This window comes from Hippopotamus amphibius, chromosome 12 (genome assembly GCF_030028045.1).
Source record: "Hippopotamus amphibius kiboko isolate mHipAmp2 chromosome 12, mHipAmp2.hap2, whole genome shotgun sequence".
Taxonomy (NCBI): Eukaryota; Metazoa; Chordata; class Mammalia; order Artiodactyla; family Hippopotamidae; genus Hippopotamus; species Hippopotamus amphibius.
In genome coordinates this window covers 29,246,104-29,269,336 of record NC_080197.1, presented here as the reverse complement: position 1 = coordinate 29,269,336, position 23,233 = coordinate 29,246,104, and the positions used below count along the sequence as shown (strand labels likewise).

The following is a 23,233-nucleotide window of genomic DNA, read 5'->3' as shown; positions in this document are numbered from 1 at the left end:
GTTGTGCTTTTGGGGTTGAGAAAGTCTCCTTCTATTGTTGAATATTTTTATTATGAAAGGGTGTTGGATCTTGCCAAATACTTTTTCTCTATCAAGATGAACTTGTGTTTTTCATCTGTTGTTCTATTAATATGGTATATTACATTATTTTCAGATTTTAATCAAACATTCCTGGAATAAATTTCATTTGGTCATGGTATATAACCCCTTTTATATGTTGCTGGATTTGTTTTGTTAGTATTTTGTTGAGGATGTTTACATTTATATTCATAAGGGATACTGGTTTGTAGTTTTCTTGTGATGTCTTTGGTTTTGTTATACACTGGCCTCACAGAATGAGCTGGGAAATGTTCCTTCTTCTATTTTTTGGAAGAATTTTTGAAGGATTGGTATTAATAAAAAACTCATTATTACGGAAATTTTCAAATGGACCAAAAAATAGTACAAATAGCATAATTTATGAATGCCCATGTACCCTTCCATTCAGTTTCAATAATTATCAATATCCTACCATTCTTATTTCACCTATACTCATTTCCCAATGTCTTACTCTTTTAGGGGGTGAAATTATTTTAAAGCAAATCCCAGACATATCATTTCACCCTTAAATACTTCATTTAATAAAATTACATACATATATATAAATATATAAATATTTATATATTTAAATATATATTTAAATGCTTCATTTAATAAATGAGGTATTTAAATACTTGACCCTGAAATACTTCACTTAATAAAATTACATACATATATAAATATATATATAAATATTTGTATACATATTTATATATATATTTATATATAATATATATATATTTAAATATACATATAAAAAATAGACAAAGACTTTTTTTTTAACATAAGCAGAATTAAATTATTTCACCTAACAAAATTAGCAGTAATGTTATCAAATACCTGGTCCATGTTCAAATTTCCCCAAATATCTCAAAAATAATTTTAGATTTAGTTTATTTGAATCAATATAAAAACAAAGTCCAACACTAGATTTAGTTGATAAGATTCTTATCAATAAGCCCCCTCTCCCTTTTCTCCCCATGTCATTCATTTATTTGATGGAAAAAAACAAGATCAATTTATCCTGTAAAAATTTTTCATGTTCCATACATTGGCTAGAACTCATGTATCCTCATGTGTCTGTTTAACTGGTTCTTCTACCCCCTCATGCTTTTTTTAAACTGGGAGTTCAATCTAGATTCAAGTTGTTGTGACCCTATATTAGAATATACAATGTCTGGCTGTCCCCCTTTTAGCGTTAACATTGATCTATGGGTTCAGGTGCTATCAGTCTGATTCATCTATTATAAAGTTGCCCATCAACCTTTTACCTAATGATTTTAGCAACCAGTGACAATTTGTGCCTAATCACTACATTTCAGTAGAAGCTGCAATATGGTGATTTTCTAATTCTTTTTGTTCTTCCAAGGCTAGGATTTGTTACCTTCATAATTCCAGACTCAGGTCTATGATTCCCAATTAGGATGGCAGAGTTTCCAGGTGCCCTGGAGGTGTTTTTGTGTAAGCCCTTGGGGTGTTTTTGTTTGTTACAGAGGTTGGAGAGTGCTTATGGCACTTATAGGCCAAGACCAGAGACGCTTCATGCTCTGTAATCCACAGCAGAGCTCCACATAATGAATAATCTACACCCCACACAACTTGCCAAAGTCTTGTTAGACATTCACAGAGATGTAAAGCCTGCATAAAATTAGCTACCATAAATTAGTCTAAGGCCATTTTACATATGAACACAAAGTAGTTTTATACTGTTTTAATACAAATTTTTCCAGAAATTTAACTATAATGTAGCCATGTGCCTGCTTTTGTTACTGTCGAATTCAAGATAATTCCACATACAAGTGCAAATGTCTATCATTTCCAGTGTAATCATGCTTAGGCATCTACACAGTGAAATACACATTATCTTATTATTAATTACTCACTTTTTATTTCTCATTTATATTATAGTCGGGACTTTATACTGATCTCTTTTGAAATTGTGCATTTGCTAAGTTACTTTATCTATGAATTCCATTTTGAGAGAGTGAAGGAGATTTCAGAGAATATTTGTTTTGAAATGGGAAGTGAATCTGAGAGACCTGAGAATTACTATCTACTTAAGGTCTAAAAGCCTCCCCCAGTGTGACTGCTGTCCAGGGCTTATCCTTAAATCTTGCCACCAAATTCTGGTTACATCACAGCAGAGCACTGTGCTGGAGTGAGGACACCTGGACCCCCAGCCCTGGCTCTGTCTCTTTATTAGTGGCTGCTAACCTTAGGCAGGTCATCTTAAATAAGAAGGTTAGATCAGATAAGCTGTTTCCAACCTTACCACCACTTTTTATTTTTCTCCTCTCTCCCCACAGAATCCAATATTTCCAAAGACTGTCAAAGAGACTTGTCAATTATTACTTATTTCACATTTATTTAATTAACCAAAGGTATATAACTGCAAAACAGAATAATTTTTAACAATGGTAGTTAACACCTACTGAGTGCTTATTATAGCTGCAGAGTGAGCCCTCCCCCACAACACTGCCAATACCACCATTACTACCACACTGTGGACTCCAAATTGGGAAGTGCTATCTCAGCTAGGGACTAAGGTGTCCCTGGTCTCTGTCTTCTCCCTTAGAGAGGAAGTCTCCAGTCCTAAATGCTGCCATCCTAATCTGTAAAGATCTTGGATGTGATCTGCTCATACCTCATGCTGTTTTGGAAAAGTTTTCAAGTTGTCAAAGAGATCAGGGGACTACAATGAAGTGAAAGGCAAAGAAAGGAAACATCAGGAACATACAGACCCTTCAGGAACTTTCAGTATTTCCACATCTTTGTATTTTCCCCAGAAGCCTGGTCCAGGGTGCTGAACAGACACAGAGCTCTGGAATATATAACTGAACTACCTGGGCAGCAACTCTGGAGTACTGCACACACACCTCAGAGGCACTGACCCTTCGGCAGACTCAGAGGCTCTGTGTGGCCTCCAGAAAGGTGGCAGGTAGCCTTAGGATGCTGGGTTGTTGGGGTGACTAGTAGCAGTACAAGAACTCACTGCTCCACTTACATCTCCACTTTCTATCTCCATACATCAAGACTCTGACAATTCTGTTGAAGACACATGGGGGCCAGAGGAGGGTCAAGCGGCATGGTCATGGCTGGAATCCTTCTGCAGAAGCATGGGAAGCCAACCGTGGGCTGTGTACTCACCAGGGAGGTTGCCGGCTGGTATGTGGGTGATGTGGGTGAATCCGGAGTGGGTCCACCTCTCTGGCAGTGGCAGGGGGAAACTCCCGGTGGGGACTTACGCTAGCTTTGTCCCAGTGCTCATGGATAGGGGTGATGAGCCCAGACACAATACGAGACCGAAGTTCCTCACTGTTCTTGTAGACCCTGCAGGAAGGAGACAAGGTGTCAACTGTTTGCAGGTGGTTGGCAACCCTGCGTAGAGTATTTTGGCAGCAGCAGTGGCGGCGGCAATGGTGGCAGTGGCCCTGGTAGCTCTTGGCGTCACGCTTGGACTGTTCACAAGCGTGGGAACGGGCCGCCCGGCGGACCTGGGTGAGGGGGGCAACAGCCCGGCGTTGTCTCCGAGATTTGCGCCTAAGCTTCTTAGGCATCTGAGTTGCCCCTCCTCGTTTACCACCCCATTAGAAAGAGGTGAGGGTGTAGGGGCACAGCACCTAGACTAGCTACTCCTCTTTGCCCACCCCGCCCTCAGCCTCATTGTGTGTTCATCACATGTCATGGGAAGGGTCATGGAAGGCAAAGGCTCCATGGGGAGGATGAACCAGGTTCCTGGTCCAAGTAGGCAGGGCTCTGGGGGCTTAATGTCCAATTCTGTCACTAACTCAGGGGCTCTTGGAAGGCTGCTCTAGGCCTCTTTTCTCTGCCTGTGAGAGACAAGCAATGTGAGCTATAGCTGAAGTGTTGAGGCACACTGAGGTAACAGGGAGTGGGCAGGACTCTATATAGAGTTCCTAAAACTCTGGTGTTTTAAAATGAGCCATATCTTGGGTCAAAAAGCAAACTTCATAAATCAGGGACATAAGAGAATAGACTGGTGGTTGCCAAGGGGGAGGGGACTGGGAGAGGGTTGGATTGGGAGTTTGGGATTAGCAGACGCAAAGTGGTATGTATAGAATAAATAAACAACAAAGCCCTACTGTATAGCACAGGGAACTATATTCAATATCCTGTGATAAACCATAATGGAAAAGAATATGACAAAGAATGTATATATATGTATAACTGAGTGACTCTGCTGTATAGCAGTAATTAACACAACATTGTAATTCAATAAAAAATACTCCAAAAAAATAAATTGAAAGAAAAGCAAACCTCATAAATGTAAAAAAAACCGAAATCATACAGAGTATGCTCTCTGACCATATGGAATTATACTAAGCATCAAAACAGGAAGCAAGTCTCTAAATACATGGGAATTAAGCAATACAACTCTAGATAATCCATGGATCAAAGAGGAAGTCTTGAAAAAAATATGCAGAGTACTGAATAATAATAAAAGTACAACATATTAAAAATATGTGAGATTATAGCTAAACGGTGTTGAGAGGAAACTTTATAGCACTAAATGTTTACACTGGAAAAGAGGAAAGAAATCAACAATTTAAATTCTAACCTCAAGAACCTAGAAAAAGAAGAGCAAATTAAACCAAAAACAAGCAGAAATAAGGAAATAATAAAGAACAAAGATAAATAAATCAGAAAACAGAAAAACAACAGAGAAAATAAAAGAAAAAGCTGGTTCTTGCAAAAAATGAATAAAATTGATAAGCTTCTAGCAAGAGCAGCAAACATAAAAAGAGAGAAGACACAAATCACCAATATCAAGAATGAAATGGGATATTATAACAGATTTGTTGCCATTGAAAGGATAACAGAATACTAATAACAACATAATTGAACTTAGACTAATTCTTCAAAAACCACGAACTGTAACAACTTAGCCAAAATGAAACAAATAAGCTGAAGAGTTCTATTAAAGTAACACAAGTCATACTTAAGCACCCCCCAAAAGAAATATCCAGGTCAAGATGATTTCAGTGGAGAAGCCTACCAAACATTTAAAGAATTAACACCAATTTACAGTCATTTCCAGAAAACAGAAGAGAAGGAAACATTTCCCAATTCATTATTATGAGGCCAGTATTACGCTGATATCAAATTCAGAAAAGAGAGTACAAAAAAAAACTACAGACCAGTATTTCCCATGAACTTGGATGCAAAAATGTTCAACAAAATAGTAACAAATTAAATTAAAAAATATATAAAAGAATTATACACCATAGGATTTACTGTAGGTATGCAAGGGTGGTTCAAACTTCAATAGTTAAAAATCCCTACCATCTCAATAAGTTAAGAAAAATCATATGATCATATCAATTGATACTGAAAAGGCATCTGACAAAATCCAACATTCATGATAAAAATTCTCAACAAACTAGGAATAGAGGAGAACCTCCTCAACTTGATATAGAGCATCTACAGAAAGACTGAGTATGTTGTCTTTAAGACTGGGAACAAGGTAAGGATGTTCTCACCAATCACTCTTATTTAACATAATACTGGAAGTTCCAGCCACTTTGGTAAGGGAAGAAAAAGAAAATGCATACAAATTAGAAAACAAGAAATAAAATTGCTCCTATTTGCAGATGACATGCCAGTCTACCTTGAAATTCCCAAGGAATTTACCAAAAAAACCCTTCCAAGAACGCTGTGAGTTCAGCAAGGTGATAGGATACAAGATCAACACACAAAAATAAACTGCATTTCTGCCTACTAACAATGGACATTTGAAAATCAGAATGAAGAACGGAACACGATTTATAATCACCTCTCACACCACAAAAGAATAAAAAGCATGTCCAGGACCTATATGCTGAAAATTATAAAATGATGATGAAAGAAACAGAGTAAGACCTAAATAAATGGAGAGACATACCACAGTGAGAGTAAAAGAATCAATTTTTCCCATTTTAGGTTTAATGATCTATAAGTTTAATGCAAAGCCTATTAAAATCCCAGCAAGGTTCTTTATAGACAAAGACAAGTTTATTCTGAAGTTTATACAGAAAGGCACAGACTAGAATAGAGAAAACTATTCCCATAAAGAAGTGAGTGGGAGCAATCACTCTACTCAAATATTAAGGTCTACTGTTGATACATAGCTACAATAATAAATACTGTGTGCCACTGGCAGAAGAACAGACACAAAGATCAGTGGATAAAAAAGAGAACGCAGAAATAAACCAACACAAGTACAGACAACCAATTTTTGACAAAGTTGTAAAAGCAATTCAATGACAAATGGTGGTGGAGCAATTGGACTTCCACAGGCAAGAAAATGAGCCTCTCCCTACACCACACAACTTATACAAAATAATTTAAAATAGACCACAGACTTAAATGTAAAACAAAAAACTATTAAATGTTTAGGAAAAAAAAACAGGAGATCTAGAGGTAGGCAAAGAGTTCGTACGCTTGACGCCAAAACCTTGATCCATGGAAGCAAAAATTGATCAAATAGCTATCATCAATTAAAAACTTATGCTTTGCAAAAGACCTTGTTAAGTGAATGAAAAAACAAACTACAGGCTGGGAGAAAACATTTATAAACCAACATCCAACAAAGGACTTGCATGTGAAATATACAAGGAACTGTCATTAGCCTTTAGGGAAATGCAAATTAAAGCAATGAAATATTACTATACATTAGGATAACTAAAATGAGAAATAGTGATAACACCAAAAACTGGTGAAGATTCAGAGAAACTATCACTCATACACTGGTGGTGTATATGTAAAATGGCACGGATACTATGAAAAATTGTTTGGCAGTTTCTTAAAAATCTAAACATGCAATTACCATTGAACTCTTGGCATTTATTGCAGAGAAATAAATATTATGTCCACATAAAAGCCTGTACATGAATGTTCAGAGCACTTTTATTCATAAAGGCAAAAAATGAAACAAGGTCATCTTCAACTAGTGAATGGTTAAACTGTGAAATACCATGCCTACCATACCATGAAATACTACTCAGCAATACAAAGGGACAAACCCTTGATGCATGCAACAACTCAGAAGGATCACAAGGGTATTAGGCTGAGTGAGAAAGGCCAATCCCGAAAGTTACAGACTGTATGATTCCATTTATATAACATTTGAACACTCCCTAACACCATACACAAAAATAAACTCAAAATGGATTAAAGACCTAAATGTAAGGCCGAATACTATAAAACTCTTAGAGGAAAACATAGGCACAACCCACTCTGACATAAATCACAGCAAGGTCTTTTTTGATCTACCCCCTACAGTAATGAAAATAAAAACAAAAATAAACAAATGGGACCGAATTAAACTTAAAAGCTTTTGCACAGAAAAAGGAAACCATAAATAAAACAGAAAGACAACCCTCAGAATGGGAGAAAACATTTGCAAATGAAGTGACTAACAAGGAATTAATCTCCAAAATATACAAACAGCTCATGCAGTTCAATATCAAAAAACAAACAAGCAAGCAAAAAAACAAACTCAATCAAAAAAATGAGCAGAAGATCTAAATAGACATTTTTCCAAAGAAGACATACAGATGGCTAAAAAGCACATGAAGAGAGGCTCGACATCAGTAATTATTAGAGAAATGCAAATCAAAATTACAATGAGGTATCACCTCACACCAGTCAGAATGGCCATCATCAAAAAATCTGCAAACAATAAATGCTGGAGAGGGTGTGGAGAAAAGGGAACCCTCCTACACTGTTGGTGGGAATGTAAATTGGTACAGCCACTATGGAGAACAGTATGGAAGTTCCTTAAAAAACTAAAAATAAAGCTACCACATGATTCAGCAATCCCACTCCTGGGCATATATATATTCAAAGAAAATCATAATTTGAAAAGATACATGCTTCTCTATGTTCACTGCAGCACTATTTACAATAGCCAGGACATGGAAGCAATCTAAATGCCCACTGACAGAGGAATGGATAAAGATGTGGTACATATATACAATGGGATATTACTCAGCCATAAAAAAGAATGAAATAATGCCATTTGCAGCAACATGGATGGATCTAGAGCTTGTCATACTGAGTGAAGTCAGACTGAGAAAGACAAGTATCATATGATATCACTTATATATGGAATCTAAAAAAATGGTAGAAATAACTTATTTACAAAACAGAAGTAGAGTCACAGATGAAGAAAACAAACTTATGGTTATGGGGGGGGATAATAAATTAGGCAATTGGGACTGACATATACATAGTAGTATATATTAAACAGATAACTAATAAGGACCTATTATATAGCACAGGGAACTCTACTCAATACTCTGTAATGACCTATATGGGAAAATATCTAAAAAAGAGGAGAGATATGTAAATGTATAACTGATTCACTTTGCTTGTACACCTGAAACTAACACAACATTGTAAATCAACTATACTCCAAAAAAAAAAAAAAGACAAAAGTTTAAAAATGAAGAACAAATGATGGTTGCCAGGGGTTAGGGGTGGGGAGGGGGAGTGGGTGTGGCTATAAAAAAGCATCAGGAAGGATCCTTGTGGTGATGGAAATACTTAACAGTGTATCAATGTCAATATCCTCACTGTAATATTTAGGATAGTTTTATACAATGTTATCACTGAGGTAAAATGTATAAAGGATACAAGAGTCTCTCTGTATTATACCTTACAACTTCCAACTGCATGTAAGTCTACAATTACCTCAAAATAAAAAGTTTAATTAAAAAATCATTTATTTTATACTCATAAAATCACTGAGATTAGATCAGTGGTTTTGGGTTTTCTCTAGCATGGAAGGGGACCTAAGTGGATGGGGCAAAAGGATCTCCATTTGCTGTCCCTACCCTTTCCACCAGAATCCTAAAAAACGCCACGTGTGCTTGAATAAAAAGTTCCATGACTGAAAAGTGTAATACCTGCTGTGGTTTGGAAGTTCTAAGGGCCTGTGGTCCACACATCCCTATAAAGATCAGGTTCCTACTTAGAACACAGAACTTTGGGCACTGTGCTATTTCCTTGACCAAGTTGGGTAGTGGGGATAAATCTAACTCCTCTTTCCTTTCAGTCAGATGAGCTGTGTGTGATACAGGTAGAAGGCCTCTGATCGCCCTATGTAAGAGGTTTATCTGTAGAACTCAGGTCTGATTCAAAAACTGCTAAGTCCTGAAGAAGTCACATGATTTCTAAGCCTTAGTAGAACTGCCTTTTGGTAGTAGCAAAAGACAGCCTGTCATCCTAACACAGAAAAGGCATGGCAGAAAGAAACAGGTTTATACTCCTTAGCAAATCAGTTTGCTCCACTAGGGGCATAGATTACTGCCTAGAACAGATACGACAGGCCATGCCGACCTAACAAGGAGGGCCAGATGGAGGAAGGGGCCAGAGGCAGGCAGCTCAGAGCTGCTGGCAGAAGGGCAGAGGAGAGAGGGAGGGCCTTATGACCAGGAGGCAGATCCATACCCCAGCTCTCAGAGCCTCAGTTTCCATGGAGATGATTCCTTGTGATCAGATTTTTTTCCCTTTGCATATTTACGAAGCGCTGGGCTCAGCACTAAGCACTCTATGCTGACATCACATTTCATTCTCAGAACAACACCCTGGGGTAGTCCTACTATGTTATTTCACAGTGATCGAAACACCCCCCCACATCCCCCTTCCCCCAACACACACACAAAACTCCAACAACCAATGTTATTTTAAAACAACAAAATGGAGACAGTATCACCGTTTCTCTCTCAGTACTGCTGAGGGGACTAAATGCTCTAAAGAGCAGGAACAGCCTGGTGTACAGGCCTGGCTTCACCCACAGGTTTGGTCAATTTCTCTCCCAATGGAATTCCAGAATGAAAAAGTCAAGAGAGAGACCACACTCTCAATGTCCTTCCCTCACCAGGCCTGGCCTGACCTCACTCCTTCATCCCTTCGTCTACTATGTAAAAAAGACCCAGATTCCGCCCTCAAGGAGATCACAGGCTAGTAGGCAAGCCCAACTCTAAGAAGTTAATCATAAAATACCCACTTATTAAATGCTTAAAATTAAATGCTTAAAAGGTTGAAGCATGGGGGGAGCAGGGGGTGCTTCTCTGAGGAACTGACATTTAAATGGGAAGAGAAGGAAGAAGGGGAGCTGGCTGCGTGAGGAGGCTGGGGAGAGCACTGCCAGGCAAGTGGAGAGCTCTGAAGAAGGAGGAGGCACGTGGCACCATGGCTGAAGCACAGCAACTAAGCAGGAAGTGGCACAGGGCAAGCTTAGAGGGGCTGGGTCTTGGGTCTTAGGCCTTAGGCCTCATCAAGGATTCTGTTCCTCATCCTTAGAGAAATAAACATTCACTGAAGGGTTTGGGGGCTTTTTTTAGATTTAATTTGTAAAAAATTTACCAACTCTGTAACCAGTTTTAAGTGTACAGTTCAGAAGTATATTCACGTTGTTGTACAATCACCACCACCACCTATCTTCAAAACTGAAAACTTACAAAACTAAAACTCGGTACCCATTAAACGATAATTTCCTATTCTCCCCTCTTCCAATCCCTGGCAACCACCATTTTACTTTCTGTCTCTATGAGTCTGACTATTCTAGGTACCTCATATAAGTGGAATCATATAGAATTTGTCTTCTTGTGATTGGCTTATTTTGCTTAGCACAATGTCCTCAAGGTTTATCCACGCTGAAGAATCTGTTAGCATTTCCCTCCTTTTTAAAGCTGAGTAATATTCCATTGTCTGTATATATCACATTTTGTTTATCCATTCATCTGCCCTAGGTATTCATAGCCATTTATGTTACTTCCACCTTTTGGCTACTATGAATAATGCTTCTATGAACGTGGGTGTATAATTATTTCTTCAAGACCCTGCTTTCAATTCTACTGGGTATATGCCCAGAAGTGGAACTGCTGGATCATATGGTAATTAATTTTCTGAGGAACCACCATACCATTTTGTGTAGTGGCTGTACCATTTTACATTTTCACCAATAGCATACAAAGGTTCTAATTTCTCTACATCCTTACCAATATTTGTTATTTTGGACTTTTTTGATAGTAGTCATAGCCATCCTAATGTGTGTGAGGTGATATCACTGAGGGGTTTCAAGCAAGACTTTTAATCATGATTTGATCTGTGTTTTAAAAAGGCTGGTCTGACTGCTGTGTGGGAAACTGCCTGGAGGGGGTGGTGACCAGGAGTGGAAATTGGGATCTCCTCACATAGAGGTTGCATGGACAAGGGATGGAGACAAAGAGTGGTGGCCAGAATGATGAAGGCGGGTTGACCGAAGTCTGAGAGAAGTAGACAGGGTTCAAGATGGTTATTGCTGATTAGACGCAATTAAATCCAACAGGGTTTCTAGGCAATTCTCATGATTGTGAACTTACAGTGATGCCAAGCTTCCTCTAAAACCCTGAAGAGGTCAATGAGGGTGGGGATGGGGATAAAGTCCCTAAAAAGGAATAAAGTGGAAACAAATGGGCCCAACTATCTATCAAACAGATAACTTCATTACACTGATGGACAAAAAAGCATTAAATCTAAGTACATTCTGAACACAACACTCTGATGATATACATGCTCAGTGGGACGCAGTCAAAGGACAAAAGGAACTGGAAAGAAACTGTATTTGGCAACTTTACTTAGTAGATTTGTTCTTGGTCAGCACTAATGTAGCAGTTCAGAAACTATCTGTGTGTATTTCAGAATCAAACAAATGAGCAAATACTTTGATGCTATTGGGCACCAGGTTTCTCACCACAGAAGGGAGTTACAAGTACACAATAAGAAAATACAAATCCTGCAGTGTTAGATTAAAAATAAAAGTATCAGTTTGAAATTTAAGGAAAAAAAAAACTTTAGGAAAAAAATTTCCTAGCTCTATTCTCTGAAAAAGCCTGGAAGTAAAGACATCCTTCGTATTAATGAGCACACTCAGGGCCCAGATTTTGGATACTAAAACTCACCAACAGAAATGTTTCCTTAGAAAAACGCCTGATTTCAAGGCAGGAGCAAGTACAGTACAAGGTGAGGGCAGAACACCTTATTGTGCCAGAAAGTATGAAAACGCTCTGACATGGGGACATGTCAAAAAGAAGGAGAGGTAGCCTGAAGCGGTTCCTACTGGTCAACTCTGGAACAACCTGAGTATTCAAAGAATGACAGAAATGGAATATAACTCTGAATAAAAAAGAATCCAGAAGTCTATATTGATATTTTTAAAATAAAAATAAGGGGAACAGAGAGAACAGAAAGCTTCTAATCAAAAAATTTAATAAATGTAGAAAGAATCATGAACACAGAAAATTACTATTTTATAATCATCACAGTAATAGTTGGTTGAAGCAAGAATCAGCAGTAGATGCTAAAACCACTGGGTAAAAGACTTTTAGGGGGCAGAATATTCAGTCTGCTAATATAAACCCACAGCTCACTTACTAAACACAATGGAAAACAGATGCTTTAACTGGAGAGAAAGGTGGCAAATACTTTCATAACCAAGTGATCAAATTGAACAAAATCAAGAATAAGACAGATGTCACATGCCTGATGAAACATTTAGGAGAACACAGCCATGCTTATATAGTATTCTTTGTCAAAATGTTTAACCTGCATCAAATGATGAGGAAACAATCTGAATGTTCTACACAACAACTGACCTCAAGTCTTCAAAAATACCAATGCTAAGAAAAACAAAAGTCTAGGAAACTGTTTGAGATGAAAGGTAATTGAGAAGACATGAAAATAAATACAATGTGTGATATTTGGTTGGATAAGAAAATAAATACCTCAAACCTAAAACCAAAAGAGCAGCTAAAAAGGACATTGCTGGGATGACTACAGAAATCTGAACATGGACTGTGTATTAAATGACATTAATGTATCAATGCTACACTTCCTGAGTGTGATAACCACATGAAGGTTATATAAGAAGGATGTCTGTGTGAAAATAAGGAGATACATACTGAAATATTTAGGGGTTAAGGTTTATAAAGTCTGGAAATATTCTCAGATGGTTCAAGAACAAAAAATCATACAGAAAAACTAAGAAAATGTTGCAAAATGTTAAAAATTGGTGAATCTAGGTGATGGGTATATGGGTGTTCACTGTAATACTTTTGCAAACCGTCTTTTCTATGGGGTTGCAAATTTCAAAATAAAAAGTCAAGAGAATGAGAGGACAAGTCAGACTCGAAGAAAATACTTGCAAAACACATATATAATTAATAACTGTTACCCAAAATATACAAAGAACTCCTAAAACTCAACCATAAGAAAACAACCCGATTGAAAAATGTGCCAAAGACCTGAACAGATACCTCACCAAAGACATACAGATGGCAAAAAAGCATATGAAAAGATGCTCAACATCACATGGCATCAGGGAACTGCAAATTAAAACAAAAATGAGATATGACTACACACCTATCAGAACGGCCAAAATCTGAAACACTGACAAGGATGTGGAGCAACAGGGAACTCTCATTCATTGCTGGCGGGAACACAAAATGGTACAGCCACTTTGGAAGACGGTTTGGCAGTTTCTTACAAAAGTAAACACACTCTGACACCACCAAGAATGGAACCTGGGTGATAATGTGTGTCAGCATAGGTTCATCAACTGTAACAAATGCACTACTCTGGTGCAGGATGGTGAGAGTGCGGGGCAGCGGGGAGGTTCAAGGAAACTCTCTGCACTTACTGCTCAATTTTGCTGTGAACCTAAAACTGCTATAAAATATTAAGTCTATTAAAAAAAATTGGAGGATGGAGTGTACCAAATTAGATACACTTTTTCCCAGGAGCTCACTCTGACGGACTCCACTGGCCTGGCCCCATCTCCACCCTGTAGACTTGTGGACTCTTGACTGCACCATTTTATTTCACATGGCATTTCCCACGTGAATCTTCTCTTCAAATAAACAGAAAAGAGAATTAAGAAGTGACCTTGCCCAGAAGAGAAAGATCCTTCTGTTAACCTTCCTCGATTCTCTGAAACCTCAAGTCCATTCCTTGTATCTGGCCATTGGTTCTCTCTTCTTTTTCCCAGGGAAAGAAATACCTGTGGAAGTCAACCAGGTGTTCTGAATCGATATAATCATTCAAGTTCAGGGTCAAGTCTGACACTTGCTGTGAGCCATGTTCCTAGAAAAATGAAAATAGAAAATGAGAGACTGGGGTATTTCTGGTCTAATGAGTAAGTAGGCGGGTTGGGGGAGAGGAATAATTTAATACTCAACCTAAAGAAAAATATGTGGGCACAAAAAGACGTAGTTAAGGACTGTTTGTAATAGATAAAATACACTTCTAATGTTTGGGGGCTTCTCTGATTTAGAATAATGCCTTTCTGAGGCAGAGCCCAGAAAAACCTACTTCCCAGGCTCTTTTGCAGCTTGGACACAGGCATGTAACTGAGGTGCCAAATGGATGCACAACTTCAACTTGGAGGCGAGCAACATGGATAAACAGGCTGAGTAAAGGGCAGACATCTTGCTATCAGCAGAGGCAGCAGGGGACACAACATCAGTGGCTCCTGAGAGGGGGCACCTGGGTTGGCGGTTAGCCAATACCTAATGCCCTGGGCTGGTGGTAATGGTTTCCTTGGCATGGTTTGGAGCAATGCCCTAGAAGCCCAGCCTTGAAACTGTTTCTCCAGCTCCTCTGACAATTCAATGAGTTACTCCAGTTCTTTTAATAAACCTGTTTAAAAAAACCTGAGGGGATTTTGTTGTTTATAACTAAGAACCCTGTGTTATACAAGATCTAAATGTTCATCAAAAGGGAGAGGGATACATAAATTATAGTATTATGGAATACTACATAGTGGTTAAAATGAATAAGGTATAGCTATACGCATTCCCATGTAAAGACCTCCAAAACATATCGAGGGAAAAAAAGCAAAGTGCAGCACAATACAGACTGCGTGAAACTTTTGTATGAATACAGACAACCAGGCCAAACTTAAAAAGAGAGTCACTGCCTTCAGGATGCTTATAGTCTATATTATATAGACTATAGAATATTCTGCTATAGTGATAGAACACAAATATCATACCAAAGTATAAATAAGTACACTAATTACAAACTGTGTTAAGTACCAGGCAGGAAAATAAAAAAATGAAGCAGAGGCATAACTTACGTTTTTCTGGCAGATGAAAGTAGTCAGGACTGAACTTTTTGAGTAAGTGAAAAAAAGAAAGGGAATGTCAGGCTAAAGGAAGAGTGAAGGGTGTGGCAATGGTATAAATGAAGAGCTTTCCAGAAGTATAAAGGCTCCAAGGCAGCAGAAAGCTACGCATATCTAAAGAATTAAGAGTAGCCCTTTGGGGCTACAATAAGCTTTTTTCTCCCAAACTGTCCCTGAATGGATTTACCTTAATTTACTTAACTACTCCTCTGTGATGGAAAGTCCCTTCTTTTACAATAATAGGCAGGGAACATCTCTGAACACAAAGCATTTCTACATTTAGGGTCCTGGCCTCAGAATAATGTTCCAGAAGTAGGATCACTGAGTAAAGCCTTCATGGACATTTAGGGCTCTTAAATGGGTTTAAAAAAAGATGATCCTAAGGTCCACTCCTATCAGCGGACCTCTCTGTGTCCTGGAGACTCACCAGCACATTGATGATCATGCTGTTCTCCACAGTGACAATCTTCACAAGGAGCTTTCTGGACCCATCTGTGGACTCATACCGGAGGACATACAGGTCTTTATTGTTGTTCCATTCCGCTGGCAGCAGTTCTGATTTCTTATCATTGGGACCCGGCTGAGAAGGCACCAGAGAGGAGAAAAATCATGACCTCAGATCTAAAAAGGACCTTACAAATAATCTAATCCCACTCTCTCACTTCACAGATGAGAACATGGAGGTCAGGAGAAGTAAAATGTCCAAGGTCCTACAGCAAGCTAGAGGTCTGGGGTCTCTGGACTCCTGCTCTAGTGCTCCTCCCTCATATCTGACTACCTTTGTGACACAGCACTGGAACCTGTCAAGAATCTGTAGCCTTGATTTAATAATCCCCTCTCTATCCCCCTGCTAAGAATAAGACCCGTCACCTCAAGGGATACTGTAAAATTCTAAGGCAGTGTTTCTCAAAGTTTGGAATTCGGGTCATCTGCAAAGGGATCACGAAAGTGTTAACTAAAAATACAGATTCTAATGTACACCTCTCCAGACTACTGTAGTGGTTTAACAAAAATTATGAACAACTTTCATACACACAAAATATAGCATATGTACAAGATAAAAAAAGAATTATAAAGTAGACACCTCTGTATCTACAACCAGCTTAAGAAACAGAATGTAGCTGATACTGCTCAAGCCTCGAGTAGCAGCATACCCTCAATGACCCTCCCTCCTCCTCCCTCACGGGGAATCACCAGCCTGTTTTTTAAATTTCTTTACTTCTCCTTATAGTTGTGTTACTATACACAAATCCTAAAAATATACTGTTTCAAATGTTTCTGAATTTTATATAAATGGCATCACTTTTATCATCTGCCATCTTCATTTGATCTTGTTTTGAGCTTCATCCATGTCAATGCACTTAACTATAGCTGACTCACTGCACAGTGAGTATGGCTTTACGCTCCCATGAACAATGTATGAGAGTTCATGTGCCACGTGGTCAGCAACATTGCTGTTGTCCAATTTTAACATTTCTGCCAACTCAGTGGGTGTAAAAATGCATCACTGTGAGCTGTGATGTCCTCATTTCCTATAAAAAAAAATTCTAGGACTTTCTTTTTATGCACTGATATTTGAGAAACAGTTCTCAAACTACTTCTATAGTAAAAACTAACATAGTGATTTCCGGGTGGGGAAAGATTTCTTAAACAAGGTCCACAGAAGAAAAAAAGTGCTGTCTTTGACACTGCTCATAATTTAAAGCTCCAGATCAATAACAGATACTACAGACAAAGTTAACAGGCAGCCACAGGCTAGGATGAGCTAGGTGCCATGGCTGCAAACAAAGAGAATTAATAACTAGTACAAAAAGGGAATGCCTGGAAAACGAACAATAAAACTTCGGAGCCCACTTGAAAAAGATATGAACAAGCAAAAGATAAGAGCAGCAAACAGTGTATAAAGGGTTGTTCAAACTTTACTAGCACTCAGAGAAACGTAGGTTGAAATATGAGATACCAGGATCCACCCATGAGACAGCTATTATCCATTTTTCTATTTTTTGCCAGGTGTTTGTGTGGGTATGGAGAGAATGGCAACCTCCAGACACTGCTGGTGGCTGTTCGCACTCATACAACCCCTCTGGAGAGCAATCTGGTAATATTCAGTGCAATTAGATAAGCCGACAGACACGCCATGACCCAAAGCCTGCACTCCTAGAAGAAATCCTGTGCACAGAGGCACAGGGACTATGACAAGGGATCTTCATCACGACCTTGTAGGGGGCACCAAAGGGGAGGTAAAACACAAATACGATCACAGTGGAATACTGTATAGCAGTTAAAAGGAACAAACTAGATCTAACTGCAGTATTATAGATAAAAGTAAACAACATGACAAAGAAAATTTTTTTAAAAATGTGATTTACAGCCAGGTATCACTTATGTAAAAAATTTTAAAACACACCAAAAAATCTGTTTTCATGGATGCATATTTCTATAGCTAAACATGGAGCAAGTGGACTGCAAAGATCTGTACTCATGAGACTATGGTGGGAGGGAGTGGGACCAAAGATGAAAAACAACAACAAAATACAAAGATCCGGCAACACAGACCTTGCACCTCACCAAGGACAACGGGAGGCCAAGAATGGAGATTGTGGGCCTCTCCTCTTTGGTTACCTCTGGGGCTCAGGAATCAAACTGGGAAAGTGGTCTCAAATAAAATCTAAGACATTGCAACTGGTACAGTTTCAAACTTGGCTAAATGACAAGGAAACTCACAGGCCTGAAGCTGAGAAATGAGAGTGACAGGAAACAAAAGTGAAACTAAGCAGCCAACTCGTCAAGTGGGAAAGAGAAACTATCCCATCACCCCTAACTGGGTAAATTTCCTATAACATGTTTAGTGTCCTGGATTTAAGGTTTACTTTGGAAGCCAAGAAGTTGATACCATGCCTTGTCCTTGTTCTATCAAGGGCCTCCGAATTTATATTTATACCCTCCATGTACAGCATTCAACCCACCAGAATTTCTTCTTGGAATGTAAATAATTCAGCCTGCTCACTATCCCACAACCTCAGGCTTCCAGAGCAAGAGAGGATCCTAGGGCCTGGTGAAGCTGATATCTCTCACTGCAGTGGAACCAATGTTCCCCAGCTCTAGGGCTGCCCTGATAATGGGAAAACAGGTGGCCCTGAAAGAGACTGGCCTTGGTGATATCAGGCTAAACATGGCATTCAACTGCCCTCTAGACCAAGACATCAAATATCAGACCTCCCAAAAAGCTACAATTGGAAAGTAGCCAAAGTACATGGTTGTGTAGTTTGACCTGTTCAGATGAAAAAAATCTAAGGGGCCTAAGAATTGTCTAAGGTCATGGTGAGTCAAGTGCAGAACTGGGTTTGCCATTCAGAGCTCCTGATTGCCCATGCTATGGCTGGAGAAGATTTTTCCCAGCCAGGTCCCTGAGATGGGCCCCCCAAAAGTAAAGATAGTTGTCCCCTCAGGCAAAATTCTGAGGCTGGAAGCATTCTTTAATGGCCATGAGTTCATTCCAGTGTCCCTGGGCTAACATGTACCCAAAAAAGATCATTTGGGGTATTTTCTCTCTTTTGTCATAATCCTTAGATTCCTACAGCAGAAAACAATATTCTCAAACTTAAGTCTATGGCCATCTCTATTCCCTTGCCACCTGATACAGCTATAAAACTCTTATGAGGAGGGATGCTGACATCAAGAAAGAAATCCAAATCCAAATATTGAATTTTTTATTGAAGCTGCATTGCTCTTCTAATCAAGCTTTATGTACACAATTCCCCTGTACCAGAGAACACAAAATCAAAGAGAAAAGCAGACAATTTAACTTTCTATTTAACTGTCAACATATTAAATGATCAAGTACACAATCTCAGGACCTTCCTCTCTCTCTTATCACCCCTAGAAGAGTGGGAAGCAGGAGGTAGCTGGAGAGGCAATATAAACATCCTCTGAACTTGGCAGATACCACTGGTCTCAGCTTGAGACTACTGGCCCCACGCTGGAAAAAGAAAACCTCTCTTAAATTAACTAATAGGAAAGATGCTCTTCCAAAAGGCTTCTACTCTGAATGAAAGTAAACTCAGCAGAACTGAGAGGAGGAAAAGTACAACCTGAGCTTCAGTGGCACTTAAGAGGAAGGGCAGAAAGAAGTAAAAGCACACCATGCTCTAGCGTGTAGCACAAATGCCCATCCCCCTCAGGGGGCGGAAAATGCTTGATTTAGCACTGGGGTGGACAGATGGACAGTGGGCAATGCCTTCCAAACCCCCATCCGCACTCTGCCGGGCCTCCCCTAAGGTGTCTGGAGCCAGCATCTTTTTCTGGCTTGCATGAACTCAACATGTGCCATCACAAACAGAGAGGAATTAGATGGACCTTTGGGATTCAGTTAAGGATGTTTTATTTACTTATTTTTGACCAATATTGAAATGAGATTGTGTTCTTTCTGAAAATTTGGAAGTCTGGAGTACATGGCAAGGGGATGGTGCCAGTTAGGAGGAGGCAATGACCTACATGAACTGATGTCCCTAAGCTGTCAAACTGACTCAGACAGAGTTGCCGATAGGATTTGTGAGGGGATGAGTGGTGGGAGCAGATTTGCAGTGTTATGTATCTGTAGAAGGGGGAGAAGGGAAGGGAATCACGCAGGCCCTCCGTAACAAGTTCCTGTTCCTGGGGAGAGAGGTTCTAACAGTGTGTCAAGGCAGCACTGGCTAGCTGAGAGTAAATAAAGAGAGTGAGGTACATGAGAAGGAGAGAGAGCAGGGCAAACCTGTTAGATCTGAAGGACAGGGCAAGGGGCAGAGAAGGCGGGTCCTGAAAGCCGACAGGGGAGCCCCAAGTCAGGACCAAGTCTTACCCCCTCTCCAATCCCAATGCCCCCTGCACCATTCTACACATCAGCTTTCTGAGAGAATGTCCCAGGAAAAGGTGAAATGAAATGCCTGGGGCAAGTGAAAGAGCTATTAAAGATTAGAAAGCTGGAGTGAGGCAAGTGAGGAGACATAAGGTTTCTGCTGGGGAGATTACATACTGAAAGTGGAAACCTGACACTCATGATTGCGGGCCCTGCCTCTACATGATCCCAAGATCGGAAATGCTGAAAGGCAAGGTAAGTGGAAGGAAGCAAAAGGTGAACAGAAAGGCCAGGAACAGAGGCATCTGGGAGGAAGAATGGTTCCTGCTTCCAGGTGCGCGTGTGTAAGGCTAGTCCTTCTTTGCCAGCCTTATCTCCAGTCCTAGAGTCCATGTGAGGTATGAAGTATGTGTGAGCGTGGAGGTGGCTGGTGGAGAAGTTTACTGTGTGTATCTGGGGTCCCAGTGAGACACTTGAGGTCTGAGGGTAAAAAAAAAAAAGCCAGAAATCCATGACTGTCCTTGTGTTTCTTATTCTGTTGGTGAGGAGGTGTGATGGTCTTGGTCACTAGTTCTAAGGGACAGAGGAATGGAGCAGTGAGGGTGGAGTGAAGAACCTGGCTCTAAGAGCCCAGGATGTATAACCTGTGTTTGAGGAGGGAATCCCTAAAGCTCTGTGTCAGAAGAGGAAAAATTAAGGCTCTGGATGTATAGCTGAGAAACTAAAAAAGGATTAGGGAGTTTGAGAACCAAAGCAGTTAGAAATGAGAATGAGGTTAAAATCTCACTGTAAGATGAAAGGAGTGAAGTGCCTTGCTCCCCAGAGCTTGTCTAGGTTCTGAAAGTGAGAAAAGAGTGACAGTGAGTCCTGAGTGTGTGTATGGGAGGATATTTTTTCGGATGGAGCAGAAGGAAAATGAAGGGGCAGTAAGGGGTCCAGGCCCAGTTCTCACAGGAAGCTGATGTGTACAACAATGTGTAGGGGGAGAGTCACAGGGAAGGGGCAGGGAAGACGGGAGAATGCTACAGCAAAAATTAGTGAGGGAGGCTAGGCCCAGCAGTCCTGGGGCTCTGTGGGGATGACAAGGCCCTCTGCTGTAAGAGGCAGAGTCTGAGGATGGGAGAGCAGGAGGAGCTGGTCCTGTAGCGTCAGCTGTGGGGGAGGAAACTTACCTGGCCCTACATCCAGGGTGCTTGTGTGTACGTGTGTGGGAGGTGGCTGTTGCCCTAGAGCCTGAGTTGAAGACGACAGCGATGAATGGGCTGCACCGGGCCCTTCGGTAAAGAGCGAAGGATGTCTGAGTTCTCTGGGCCCTGGACTGGAGCTGAGTCGGTCCAAGCTCTCCCCATACCTGTGCTTGGATCCAGATATCTGGTGGGCGCTCGAGTACAGCTTGAGGGTAGTACTGGGTACAGCCCCCACCCCAGCCAGCAGCGTGGGAAGGAGCTTGGCGGAGTTCGGGTAGAAGCGGAGTGCTCACGGGAGCTACGGCCCTGTCCCGGTGCCAGATCCGCACAATCCCGGCCTGGGAGGCTGCCAGCCTGTGCTGGAGCGAGTTTCCGTGGTTGGGTTTTCAAGTCACGTCGTGCCATCTAGGCTGGGACAACAGAGCACATCCCCGACCCGTAGACTAAAGGTACCAACGATGTCAGGAGCCCCAGGGCCCGGACCTGGGAGGAGGGAAGGTCAGGCACTCTGGACCAAGCCACCGGTCCTCCGGGTTTGGGCTGAAGACACCCCACCCCCTCCAACCCGGCCCTGGGCCGGCTCCGTGGCGTACCTGGTCGCCAGCTCCCAAGCCGTAGTAGCCGTGCGTGACCACCTCCCAGTGCAGGAAGCAGACGAGCGCGTCCTGCGCGCAGGTGATGGCCGGCGCTGCCGACGCGAATAGCACCTCCAAGCCCGCCATGAGCGCCCCCGGCTTCTGCGGACGGAGGAAGGAAAGGAGAAAATGCGGTGAGCCGACTCGGCCCTCACAGTATCGCGGACTCCGCCCTCACAGTATCGCGGACTCCGCTCCGCTGCTCCGCTACTTCTGGTAAGGTCTCCACCTGCGCGGCCAAAATGGAGACGCCCAGGGGTGGGGCTGTGGCTACCGGAAGTAACTTCCCGCTCCGGCGCTGCTGCGCGAGTGCGCCCGGCTGGAAACAGCAAGGGGACACTTAAAGGTTCCTCCAGGCAGAGCGTGGGAGGGGCAGGACCGCTGGGGGCGAGGTCCCTCAAAGCTGGAATCTCCATCTTCCCCGCAGCTGGCAGGTCGGCTACACGCAGGCTGTGGCATCGTTGAAGAGAGATTACCTTGTTCTGAGCCGCAGACCTCCCATCTGCAGAATGGGGTGGGCGTATGCTGGTAGGAAAAGGGGTTTTGAAATAGGGCTAAAATATATTCAGAATAATAATTGGCACTTTGCGGTGCTTGCTCCATGTAACATTATTGTAAATACTTTACTTGTATTCATTTATTTAATCCTCAAGACTCAACCCTATAAAGTTGGTATTTGATAGCTCCATTTTACTGATGGGTAAACAGACACACAGAGGGGTAAATTTGACCAAGATGAGTGAGTGGCAGAGGTAGTACCGCAATCTAGCAGTCTGGCTCCTTGGATAACATTTGTTAAATGTTTATTGTGCTCTAGATCCTGTGTCAAAACATTCACATCACCCTATCAAAAACTCTATGAGGTGTGTTCCATTATCATTCCCATTTTGCAGATTTGTCACCAGCTTGGAGTATGGAAGCTGCTTCCCCCAAGAAGACACAGCTGCTGGCTGCAGATCCGGCACTCCTGATCCACTACCAAATGTCAGTCATTTATTTGTCTGTCTACTTCCTGATTTTTACCACTTATTGATTTTACTCAGATAAATTTAGTTTTCCCATCCCAGTCAGCACCCTGCTGCAAGCCACCGTCATCTCTCACTGGGATGTCTGCACCAGCCTCTAAACTGCCCTACTCCAGCTCTGTCTCTCTTAAGTCTGTTCTGCACTCTGCAACTAGAGATTCTGTTAGAATACACACCACATCCCACCCCTTCTCTGCTCGAAACCCTCCCAGGCTCTCATCACACTCAAAAGGAAAATAAATTCTTCCCATGGTCTGTAGGAACCTTCATTTGGTCTGTGCTCCCCACCCCCACCTCTCTCT

At 41.0% G+C, this 23,233-nt stretch overlaps 1 protein-coding gene across 1 annotated transcript in view; it reads right to left on the bottom strand.

Annotated features, from left to right (window-relative positions):
- Positions 1 to 22,187, bottom strand: part of PSMF1 (proteasome inhibitor subunit 1) — a 44,997-nt gene extending 22,810 nt beyond the window's left edge. The window contains exons 1-4 of the mRNA XM_057703171.1: positions 21,865 to 22,187; positions 15,675 to 15,827; positions 14,123 to 14,205; positions 3,226 to 3,408 (exon numbers count right to left, since the gene is read on the bottom strand). Coding sequence (XP_057559154.1) covers positions 3,226 to 3,408; positions 14,123 to 14,205; positions 15,675 to 15,827; positions 21,865 to 21,993 — 548 coding nt within the window. The 5' untranslated portion in view covers positions 21,994 to 22,187. The remainder of the gene's footprint in view (positions 1 to 3,225; positions 3,409 to 14,122; positions 14,206 to 15,674; positions 15,828 to 21,864) is intronic.
- Between the last annotated feature and the right edge of the window lie 1,046 nt (positions 22,188 to 23,233).